Source organism: Oncorhynchus tshawytscha, linkage group LG25, assembly GCF_018296145.1.
Source record: "Oncorhynchus tshawytscha isolate Ot180627B linkage group LG25, Otsh_v2.0, whole genome shotgun sequence".
In the NCBI taxonomy this organism is placed as follows: domain Eukaryota; kingdom Metazoa; phylum Chordata; class Actinopteri; order Salmoniformes; family Salmonidae; genus Oncorhynchus; species Oncorhynchus tshawytscha.
In genome coordinates this window covers 6,518,386-6,531,227 of record NC_056453.1, presented here as the reverse complement: position 1 = coordinate 6,531,227, position 12,842 = coordinate 6,518,386, and the positions used below count along the sequence as shown (strand labels likewise).

The window sequence follows — 12,842 nt, the reverse complement described above, 5'->3', positions numbered from 1 at the left end:
AACCAGCATGGCTACCACATCATTATGCAGTGATGTGCCATCCCATCTGGTTTGCGCTTAGTGGGACTATCATTTGTTTTTTAACAGGACAATGACCCAATACACCTCCAGGCTGTGTAAGGGCTATTTGACCAAGAAGGAGAGTGATGGAGTGCTGCATCAGATGACCTGGCCTCCACAATCACCGACCCTAACCCAATTGAGATGGTTTGGGATGAGTTGGACCGCAGAGTGAAGGAAAAGCAGACAAGTGCTTAGCATATGTGGGAACTCCTTCATGGCTGTTGGAAAAGCATTCCAGGTGAAGCTGGTTGAGAGAATGCCAATGTCATCAAGGCAAAGGGTGGCTACTTTAAGATATCTAAAATATATTTTGAATTGTTTAACACTTGTTTGGTTACTACATGATTCCGTATGTGTTATTTCATAGCTTTGATGTCTTCACTAATATTCTACAATGTAGAATTATTACAATGTAGAATAAAAGTAAAAATAAAGAAAAACCCTTGAATGACCCTCCAAACATTTGACTGGTACTGTATATATACTGTATATATCAATCTTGAACAGGATTATCTATTTTGGATGCAATTTGATTTGAAGACTGCTCGCGCCTGCTCTAATTTAACGCAACAATATTCAAGTGATTGGCCGTTTTAAAACTCTGCAGCTGTTACGGTTTTCTAGTGGTGATGAAGGAGAGTCGGACCAAACTGCAGCGTGTCGATTTAGATTCATGTTTAATCAAACGAAGAAACACGAACACTACACAAAACAATAAACGTAATCGAAACCGAAACAGCCTATCTAGTGCAAACTAACCGAGAGTACACATAGGACACTAAGGACAATCACCCACGACAAACTCAAAGAATATGGCTGCCTAAATATGGTTCCCAATTTAAGCATCTGCCTCTGATTGAGAACCATTCCAGACAGCCATAGACTTTGCTAGATAACCCACTAAGCTACAATCCCAATACCACCACCAAAACCCCAAGACAAACACACCACAATTACAAAAACCCCATGCCACACCCTGGCCTGACCAAATACATAAAGATAAACACAAAATACTTTGACCAGGGCGTGACAGCAGCTACAATAACAAAAATCACAAATCTTTAAAATTAAAAAACAAGGTGATGGAGATGATAAATTCCACATGCATTTGTCCTTATACCGTAGCATAGGCAATGCTGCGGTAAATGCAGGCCTACCTGTCACAAGAAAAAAAAGTTACCATGATGAGATGATAGGTCTACATGCAATATTAACTGCACTCCATACTGAGTTGGGCTGTTTGTCCACAACATGAGTGTTGATGACTGATCATGCAGAGAGCAGAGAGCAGAGAGAAGACCGCAGAGAAGCAAGATTTAATCATTTCATATAATGTAACAGTTCCATTTCACATCATGTTGTTGATATAAATCATTTATTACAGTTGACCAGTTTCTCGCAGTTATTTATCCCGGGAAAAGGGAGTGGTTTTGGGTGGTAAATCTCGGTAACCGGGTTCCCGCCATTCAACACTAACAGACACTCATGCACCAAAACTCACTATCAATCACTTCCTAATCTGAAAAGACCTACGTGGAGGACCAAGACTTACCTACATCTGCATCTCTGTGGTTTTTGAGGATTTCCCCAAGTTCAAAATGGCCCGACATTACTGCTACCTTCAAAACACAGACACATGTACGCACACATACAATTACATGCAACACTGTAACACATGCATCGGGTAAAGGAAGAGTCCCTCCAAAACAGCAAACGCCCAATTTAATAAACACTTCGCAAATAATACATTTAAAACAACTAACTGATTTTCAACTCAATGGTTTATTGACTTATAGCAAACCTGATTACATTAGGGCTAGTCGGCAGAATAAATAACTAAAGAAAACTGAAAACATTAATTTGTTATTGATACCTGAAAGGGGGTTTGTCCATGCTTGTTCTTAATTTCCTTACTGGCCCCTCTGTAGAGCAGAACACGAACACAGCTTTCCTGATAGGCCAGAAAGACAGCCACTGTTTAACTTAATTCAGGACTAAAATGTCACACAGACATTTGAAACTCATAAAACAGTTACTTTGAGTTCAACTTTGAATGGACACGAACACTGATTATTGTGTTGTCCCTGTATTTAAAAAAATGATACTTACCTTATTATACAGAGCACAAATATGAAGTGCGGTGTTCCCTGAGGCATTCTGAGAAGTGGCATCTGCCCCATAGAACAGAAGGTGCTCCAAGTGCTGGGCAAAACCATTCTGGCAGGCCTTGGGAGGATGGGGTGTAAAGAAAGTATCGAAAGATTACATCACAGAAAGTATCAAAAGATTACATCACAGAAAGTATTGAAAGATTACATCACAGAAAGTATTGAAAGATTACATCACAGAAAGTATTGAAAGATTACATCACAGAAAGTATTGAAAGATTACATCACAGAAAGTATTGAAAGATTACATCACAGAAAGTATCGAAAGATTACATCACAGAAAGTATCAAAAGATTACATCACAGAAAGTATCGAAAGATTACATCACAGAAAGTATTGAAAGATTACATCACAGAAAGTATTGAAAGATTACATCACAGAAAGTATTGAAAGATTACATCACAGAAAGTATTGAAAGATTACATCACAGAAAGTATCGAAAGATTACATCACAGAAAGTATCAAAAGATTACATCACAGAAAGTATCAAAAGGGTCATCATTTCACAATCACTTGAAAATATGCAATTACTGTGCTTATTCATAAAATTGTGACACATTAAAAGACAAACAGAATAAAAGATAGAACTGATGAATGTCTGAACCATTGCAAAATAAAGGACAAATTAAGAAATTAAAACAATATAAACAAGCTTTTGACCTTCCCCTAAACGGTTTCTGCTTTCGTTATTTGCACTTAAAATAACACAACACAAAATTAGAGAAGTAACAAAACACAGGAACTACATAAGTTAACATAAACTAAAGTAAAATAGAATGACACCACACTGGAGTACAGCAGCGCACTGAGATAGTGAGTGAATGACGCAGAGATAGCAGATGTCAGCACGAGATGGTGTCTAATGGTGTCTAATGTTTATCCGCATCTCAACAGTTACATGCGATGAATGTACTGAATTGTGAAGGATCTCTGTTTCAGGAAGAAATAACTCAACTCTGCTTTCTTTCTTCTTCTTTTTTACCCCTTTGAGACCATGGAAGGTCATGCAAGGTCATGATCCTAAGAGTCACCCTTCCCCCAACTTCACAACTTGAATGGTAGTATTCATGGATTAGATGATCAGTACCTTGTGTATCTCTTGCATTCCAAATTCCTCTTCATCCCTGAGCTATGGAGAGAAAGGAAGAGAGGGAGAAAGGGAAACAACGGAAAGAGACCAGCGAAAAGGTGTCTCTCAATGGAGGAGAAAGGAGAGTGCAAAACGAGGGGTGAAAAGTTTAAGACATGGACAGGACAGGAGATCGAAAGTATGCTAAAAACCTAATGTACTATACCAACGTATGATAATACACAGAAGACAAACATACACAAAAATCAACACACTAAAAATATTACACATAAAAATATGATACTTCAGATTCGATTAAAGTCAAAGTCAAATACTGACATATTTACAAAACACAGTCCAAAACAATATCAACCCCCATCCTTGAGATAGGCAGCCGGACAGACAGCCAGACGGATACCTGGTGAGACTCCTCCCAGCCATTCTCATCCCTCACTCCCAGTCTGGCCCTGTAGTAGAGTAGGGTCTCGCAGCAGGAGGTGTCACCACCTGTCAGCACTGAGTGGTACAGTGGGGTCAGGCTACATCGGTCCTTGTAGTTAGGAGATGCTCCCAGGGACAGAAGAGCCTAGCAAGGAGGGGGAAAAGACATGTTTATTAAATGCATGTTTATTGTGTGTGTGTGTGTGTGTGTGTGTGTGTGTGTGTGCATGTTTGTTTGTGTGTGTGTGTGTGTGTGTGTGTGTGTGTGTGTGTGTGTGTGTGTGTGTGTGTGTGTGTGTGTGTGTGTGTGTGTGTGTGTGTGTGTGTGTGTGTGTGTGTGTGTGTGTGTGTGTGTGTGTGTGTGTGTGTGTGTGTGTGTGTGTGTGTGTGTGTGGTCCTAGTTACCAGCAGTGCAACGTGATTGTGTGCCCTGACAGCCTTGTGTACAGCTGTCAGTCCATCTCTGGTTCTAAAGTCCACATGGGCCCCACCCTGAACGAGCACCCTGATCCCCTCCACTGTCATGCCAGACTGCACCGCCACAGACAGTGGGGATTCTGAAGAAGATGGAGAGAGAGAGGAAGGAGGCAGGAAATGGAGGAACAGGGAGAGAGGGGGGAGCAGAGAAAGTGTTTGAGATTAAGAGGGTTGCCAATATCTGAAATTATCATTTGACATTTGACTGAAAACAGTGTTAAAGTCATGCAGTGGCAACCCTATCAAGCTAGTGTTCAACTCACCTCCGTTGTCAGGGTCATGGTAGTTTGGGTCGAGACCTTTTTCCAGGGCTTTTGACATCTTATCTATTGATCCACTTGCAATGTAGTCCATGAACTTTTTCAGACTCACCTGCACGGTAAGAGGTTTACTGGCCAATATCAACATTTGTCTGTCATAAACCCAACTAACAAATCTAGGGAGAGAGAACGTTTTTGTAATGTTAATCCCCTAATGTTTGAGTGTCAAGTTTTCTATTAGTTAGGGGAACATTATATCTACAGTACAGTGAGATCTAAGTTTTGGGACAGTGACAATTGTTTTTGTTTTGGCTCTGTACTCCAACACTTTGGATTTGAAATGATACAATGACTATGAGGTTAAAGCAGGGGTTGGAACCAAAATTATTTTCCAATAATTTAGTTCTGAACAGAACCACTATTTTTTTGTTTCCGACCAACAAAATAAAGTTCTGAACCGGTTTGAACTTCAAGACAGTACCGGTTTATTTAGTCCCTTTCTGTTCCTTTTTAACCTGTCAAATCAACAGTTTTTTACATTTTCCTCACTAAATTACTTAACCAATCAGTGTGGATAGAGCAGGCAAGCTAGTTGCTTTAATGCGTGATGGACAGACAAGTGTAGCCTATGGTGCAAGATGTGATTGAAATTTTGCAGGTGGGCATCTTGTTATGACATACATTATCTGAATTAGGTCCACAGAATTATACCTAGGAGGAGTGGCTTCTATGTAGAAATTGAATGTCCTTTGAGCTAGCTAGCTAACAAGCTTGTGTGTGCAGAGCGGCACCAGAATTATACCTAGGAGGAGCGGCTTCTATGTAGAAATTGAATGTCCTTTGAGCTAGCTAGCTAACAAGCTTGAGTGTGCAGAGCGGCACCAGAATTATACCTAGGAGGAGTGGCTTCTATGTAGAAATTGAATGTCCTTTGAGGCTAGTTAGCTAACAAGCTTGTGTGTGCTGAGCGGCACCAGAATTATACCTAGGAGGAGCGGCTTCTAATGTAGGAATTTTGAATGTCCTTTGAGCTAGCTAGCTAACAAGCTTGTGTGTGCAGAGCGGCACCAGAATTAAAAACACGTCTTACCTTTTTGTAGTTAATAAATCCAACGTGAAACATGATAACAAGCATATTATTTTCTAGCTAATTAAAAATCTTACTCCTTAACATTATTAACTGGTTCCCATGCTTTTTAAAGAATGGTGCTGTTCCAGAACAGTATGGGTCACTTTTGTTACAGGTTCCGTTTCTGTTCATGAAACATGTTATTTTACAGTTTTCAGTTTTGTTCCCTGAACGAGTTCTAACCCCTGGATTAAAGTGTAGACGGTCAGATTTAATTTGAGGGTATTTTCATCCGTATCTGCAGAACCGTTTAGAAATTGCATAACATATTAATGTACCAGACACGTTTCATAGGAAGGTGTAGCAGTTGTCAGGACACCACCTGATAGTCCCAAAGAAATATGTTTCATTAGACATGGCTTTGTTACTGTTGCCAAGCCCATCAAGGACCTGATTGGTAAACCCCTGATGCATTCACAGCTCTTTTAGTCTATTGACAAGGTTAGAAATACACACACATTGCTTTTAAGTTACATATTTAACACACATGATTACATTTTGGATGTTTATTTATACAGTCTTTACTATATAACATGTAGGGATCTGAACTCACAACCTCCTGGTTCACAGCATTCAGCTCTTACTGCTATGCCACCATGTCTGTGTAAGTTGTCAGTTAATTTGCCTATTCTCTCTAGTTCGATTTCATTTACTTATTTGAACAATTTAAGGGCTTTCTGTATAGTTCTATATTGTTGGTGGGGCATATTAACCTGTTTTAGTTACACTCCTGAATCACTATGATCAATACAAATGTATCTTGTTTGTACTTTTAACAGAGCTGCGATTTACTTCAAAGTGCATTCACCACAATGCTCACACCTATCACGTTCTTTTAGATCTACACAAATGCCTAAGAAGGAGGGTTTAGGGTTTCCTCTGGACAGGGCCTAACTATACTGGATCAATAAGCACATGCCCAATAAATCCCTTATTGGGACAGTGGTTAGGGTGTTTGTCATTGGTGCTGGTGGCCTATGTTTGAAACCCGCTAGGGGAGTCACCCTACTCTCACATTCTTAGCAATATGTTAATGTCATTATTAGGCAACAGTTACAACACACCTATAAGGATCTAATTCAAATGTGTTTCTCATTGAAAATTCTAGATTCTCTTTGAGATGCTGAGCTATCACATTTTTGAAATCTCACCACATATACCATGTAGAACAAACGTGTGTATCTGGAACATTCCTTATTTGTTCCCGAAACATGGCCCAGGCAGTAGTGGTGTTTATTTTTTTGTGACCAAATTTATATTTATTTTGTTGCTGGGTTTTACAGGTACAATCTTCAAATTCATATATTTTCAAGATTCATTCATTTAATTTGGGCTCGCGAGTGGTGCAGTGGTCTAAGACATTACCTGGTTTAAATACAGGCTGCATCACATCCGGCTGTGATTGGGAGTCCCAAAGGGCGGCGCACAATTGGGCCGGGGTAGGCTGTCATTGTAAATAAGAATTTGTTCTGACTTGCCTAGTTAAATAAAGGTTCAAGTAAAAAAATATCACATATTCATTTCCAAATATATTTTTCTGTTGTATCCCCCCAAACCATGTTTTCAGTTCCCCCACCCGCCCTCCATCCTCTTGCCCCCACATTTCTATCTGCCCCCACCCGAAAAAGCATGGCTCCCAACCGAGGTTTCTTATCAGTTTCCCACCTCCCACCACTTATCCCCTAAGCCCCCCAAAAAAAAAAACCCATCAAAGGTTGTCAACCAAGGATGTTTTTGCATCAACCCTCCAGCCGAAAAAGTGGTGTTGCCACTGATAGAAACATACACATGGCTGTCCTGTTCTCAGAATATGAGAACTGTGCATATTTACAGTAGCATGTCTGTACTTTCTCACATTTGCCAGCTAAGTAATGATGATGTCAGTTATACCAAAACAATACAAAACACAAAGTTCTATCTCCAGGAAAAATAGACAAATTGCAACAGAATCACTTGGGAACTGTGTTGGGGTAATATATTACTTACTTACTTTTATGATTAACGGAGTAAAATAACTAGTTACTGGTTTCAAATATTGTAATAGTATTACAGTTATGTTTTCAAGTAACCCGTAGATTACTTTCAGAAGCATATCTTTTGGTAGCCTAGTGGTTAGCCTAGTAGCCTAGAGCGTTGGGCTCAACCGGAAGGTTGCCAGATCGAACCCCTGAGAATGTCTGATAAATGCAATTCAAAACAGCAATAATGACATTAACATATGCATTGCGAAGAATGTGAGAGTAGGGTGAATCCCCTAAGCAGGTCTCAAACCCAGGACACCAGCATCAATGACAAATTCCCTAAATACTGTCCCAATAAGGGATATCTCTAGGCCATGTGCTTATTTTTTGTGTATGTTTGGTAGGACGTTGATGGAATTTGCAACGTTCCCATAAAACGTGTCTAGAACATTAACCTCTTGTGTTCTGAGAACATGGCAACCATGTTCTGTGTGTGTTTGGGGCAACGTTGATGGAATATTCTCCTAACCCACAGAAAACTGGACACATGAATGTTCTTGCAACGTTCCAATGAAACATTTCTAGAACATTAATTTCTTAAGTTCTGAGAACATGGTAACCACGTTCTGGTTCTAGTTGACATTAAGGGAATGGTCCCTTGGAAACATTCCTTGCACATCCCAGGAAGATTCCCATGAAAACGTAAGTTAATGACCTAATGAGACTCTTAAGGGATCGTTCTCTAATGTTGTGGTAACATTTGTTGTTAGCTAGGAACATTAATTAGCATAGTTGTACAAATATGTTACACCTACAAAAGTGACATAAGAATATTATAACAAAATAGGAAGTACCTTGGTGTGCAATTTTGTAAGTAGTTTTTCATCCAGGTTTGTCTGTTTGTATACCCTGGTCTTGTACCTAAACTGTAAAACAGAAAACATTTATGGTAAAACATTTATTTAAATCTTTACAACCATCTGAAGGATAAGAACCACATTTATTTTCATATTCCTGGCTCCAACTTGGCCTAATCTTAACACTGTAGTGCCTCTGGAATCAACCCTAACCCGGATCTGTTGCATATTTGGAACCCCACCCTGAACACTTGCAAAAGATGCACCACAAGAGGGCATCATAATATCAGTGTATAGGTATCACTGTACTGTATAGGACTTGAATAGTATGTGAAGATCCACAGTGAAAAATCTAAGTCACATCCATGCACTGCAAACCCACTAAAAACGTATGTTAAATATATCTATAAGAAATGTGTTTGCTCCTACAAGGTGGTTGTGGTTATGGTGGAGGTCATGCATTTAAAACAAAATGGAAATCAGATTTGTGGGCAGCCCATTAGTCAAAGTCAGTTTTTAAATGATCTTCCTGAAAAGCCTAAATGGGATAAATATATTTTTACTGCATCACTATCTAACAACGTTTTCCCAATGTCTTCCATCAAAATACCTCCAGGTAAGGCACCCCTTTCTCAAAGGACTGTGGGTAGTTTCGGAGGCAGCGCTCCTCCTCCAGGAACATGGCATCGCATCCGTCTCCGGCGGGCTGAAAGAGGCCATAGTTATAGACGTCCCACAGTGGCTCGCTCAGCGAACAGATGACCTCCTGCTTGGCGCTCCAAACTGTGAAGTCAGGGTCAAACTGCAGACACCTCTGAGGGAGGAGACGAGAGACAGGACAGCACAGTGAACAGTTGATAAGAGGGAGATCATGAATGTATTGTTTTGAAGGTGGTTTGTGTGTGTGTGTGTGTGTGTGTGTGTGTGTGTGTGTGTGTGTGTGTGTGTGTGTGTGTGTGTGTGTGTGTGTGTGTGTGTGTGTGTGTGCGTGCGTGTGTGTGTGTGTGTGTGTGTGTGTGTGTGTGTGTGTGTGTGTGTGTGTGTGTGTGTGTGTGTGTGTGTGTGTGTGGGTGCGTGCGTGTAGGATGGAAGTAAGGAGTGGGTCAAAGGTGTGTTCTACATTTTAAATGCCATTTGATTTGACTGAAAGGTGTATAATTAGCTTGGCAAACAATTTGTGATCCAAATCTAAAGCATAATTACAGTTAATTAACTAAAATGTGGTGACATCGAGGCTGTATTTACGGCTCATGATTGACAAGTTTTTGTATTAAAAGTAGATGTAGTACTTTATGAAAACTGGTTTCACCTTTCTATCGATGGCACTTTACTGGTCTCATTTAAAGCTGACAATAATCATGCATATGCTTCTTGAAATAAATGTATAATCTAACTGAGCTAGCATAGGCCTACTACCTATTAAACATCAAACTGTGCTCATTAACTGTAAAGCTGCTGATTCGCTATCACCGTTCCGACTCATTTGAAAACATTGAATTAACTATGAACACTGAACATTTCTTGAGCTGAAATAAGAGAACCCAGAAATGTTTCAAATACACAAAAAGCTTATTTCTCTCAAATGTTGTGCATACATTTTTTCCCATTCCTGTTAGTGAACATTTCTCTTTTGCCAAGATAATCCATCCACCTGACAGGTGTGGCATATCAAGAAGCTGATTAAACAGCATGATCATTACACAGGTGCACCTTGTGCTGGAACAATAAAAGGCCACTCTAAAATGTGCAGTTTTGTCAGGCGACACAATGCCACAGACGTCTAAAGTTTTGAGGGAGCGTGCAATTGGCATGCTGACTGCAGGAATGTCCACCAGACTTGTTGCCAGAGAATTGATAGTTAATTTGTCTACCATAAGCCGCCTCCAACGTTGTTTTGGAGAATTTGGCAGTACGTCCAACCGGTCTCACAACTGCACACCACGTGTAACCACGCCAGCCCAGAACCTCCACATCCGGATTCTTCTTTTGTGGGATCATCTGAGACCAGCCACCCAGAGAGCTGGTGGAACTGTGGGATTGCACAACCGAAGAATTTCTGCACAAACTGTCAGAAAGTATCTCAGGAAAGCTCTTCTGCGTGCTCGTCGTCCTCACCTGGATCTTGATCTGACTGCAGTTCGGCGTCGAAACCGACTTCAGTGGGCATATGCTCACCTTCGATGCATGTTGAAGAAGTGTGCTCTTTAGAGATGGATCTCGGTGATGGCAGACAGCGTGTATGAAGTCATGTGGGCGAGTTGTTTGCTGATGTCAATATTATGAACAGCGTTCCCCATGGTGGAGGTGGGGTTATGGTATGGGCAGGCATAAGCTACAGACAATGAACACACTTGCATTTTATTGATTGACCATTTGATTGCACAGAGATACTGTGATGAGATCCTGAGGCCCATTGTCGTGCCATCTGTGACCAACAGATGCATATCTGTATTCCTAGTCATGTGAAATCCATAGATTAGGACCTAATGAATTGATTTAAATTGACTGATTTGCTATTTTTGTTCAGTGTCGTTAACAAGACTCAAGACACAAAAGACTCAACGCTCTCTCATCTAAACCAATTATCTGCCTATGCCATACGCCTAGACCTGCATTGCAGTCAATGAGAAATAGAGATTTTCTTTTTAAACTTCTTTGAAGGATAAAGAGCTTTCCCCCCCCACACATGTCTGTGCTTGATACACTAGAGGCTTTCTGGTCACAATGGACAATATCTTTGATGTTTGTATATGCGTCTGGTAGCGCTTCTATATTATTTACTCCCAATGTCGTTTTTTTTTCTTGGAACGACAATTCCTTTGCAACGTTTGTCTTGGAACTTCATGTGTGTATAGGAGAAGGGGGTTTGTGAGATACACACAGAGCTTTTGTCCCATGCTTATGATCTGTAAATAAAATTGTACAGTTCAGCATAGTTCCTTGTCTCCCTCCTCTCCCCCTCTGCCTCTACATATGATACTGTAGCCAACAGCATTGGCATGGCAACCAGTTCATTAGAGGAGCAAGGCACCCGTTGCCGTAGCAATGCCTTGGTATTCCCTGGGAGGTAAACCATATGAGGGGGGTTGCATGTGTGTATGTGTGTGTGTCTGTGTGTGTGTGTGTGTGTGTGTGTGTGTGTGTGTGTGTGTGTGTGTGTGTGTGTGTGTGTGTGTGTGTGTGTGTGTGTGTGTGTGTGTGTGTGTGTGTGTGTGCGTGTGCGTGTGCAATCCCATGGAGAGAGTCAAGCTAATGTAATATACAGAGCCTTCAGAAAGTATTCACACCCCTTGACTTTTTCCACATGTTGTTGTGTTACAGCCTGAATTTACAATGGATTCAATAGACATGTTGTGCCACTGATCCACACACAATACCCCATAATATCAAACTGGAATTTTATTTGTATAACATTTTTTCAAATTAAGAAACAATTAAAAGCTGAAATGTCTTGAGTCAATAAGTATTCAACCCCTTTGTTATGGCAAGCCTAAATAAGTTCAGGAGTAAAAATGTGCTTAACAAGTCACATGTTGCATGGACTCATTCCATGTTCAATAATAGTGGTTAACATGACTTTTGAAAGACAACTCCATCTCTATACCCCATATGTACAATTATCTGTAAGATCCCTCAAACAAGTAGTGAATTTCAAACACAGATTCAACCACAAAGACCAGGGAGGTTTTTTAATGGCTCGCAAAGAAGGGTACCGATTGGTATGTGTAAAAATAAAATAAGCAGACTCTGAATATCCGTTTGTGCATGGTGAAGTTATTAATTACACTTTAGATGGTATACCAATACACCCAGTCACTACAAAGATACAGGTGTCCTTCCTAACTCAGTTACCGGAGAGGAAGGAAACCACTCAGGGATTTCACCTTGAGGCCGATGGAGATTTTAAAACAGTTACAGAGTTTAACGGTTGTGATATGAGAAAACTGAGGATGGATCAACAATATTGTAGTTATCCCACAATACTAACCCAAATGACAGAGTGAAAAGAAGAAAGTCTGTACAAAATAAAATAATTCCAAAACATGCATCCTATTTGCAAAAAAGTAATACTGCATAAAATGTGGCAATTTGTTTGACTAATTTTCCAGAATACAAAGCGTCACGTTTGGGTCAATCCAAAACATCACTGAGTACCACTTCATATTTTCAAGCATGGTGGTGGCTGCATCATGTTATGGGTGTGCTTGTCATCGACAAGGACTTGGGAGTTTTTTAGGATAAAAAGAAATGGAATGCAGCTATAAGCACAGGTAAAATCCTAGAGGAAAACCTAGTTCAGTTTGCTTTCCTACAGACACTGGGAGATGAATTCACCTTTCAGCAGGACAATAACGTTAAAAAAAAGTACAAATCTACACTGGTGTTGCTTACCAAGACAACATTGAATGTTCATGAG

The 12,842-nt window shown here is 40.2% G+C and overlaps 1 protein-coding gene across 1 annotated transcript in view; it reads right to left on the bottom strand.

The window, feature by feature from the left end:
• The window catches only part of LOC112219745 (SH3 and multiple ankyrin repeat domains protein 1), a 38,650-nt gene that overhangs the window by 21,002 nt on the left and 4,806 nt on the right, over positions 1-12,842 (bottom strand). Inside the window, 9 exon segments of the mRNA XM_042306277.1 lie at positions 1,616-1,682; positions 1,937-2,014; positions 2,173-2,289; positions 3,319-3,360; positions 3,719-3,886; positions 4,147-4,298; positions 4,482-4,590; positions 8,423-8,494; positions 9,036-9,239. Coding sequence (XP_042162211.1) covers positions 1,616-1,682; positions 1,937-2,014; positions 2,173-2,289; positions 3,319-3,360; positions 3,719-3,886; positions 4,147-4,298; positions 4,482-4,590; positions 8,423-8,494; positions 9,036-9,239 — 1,009 coding nt within the window.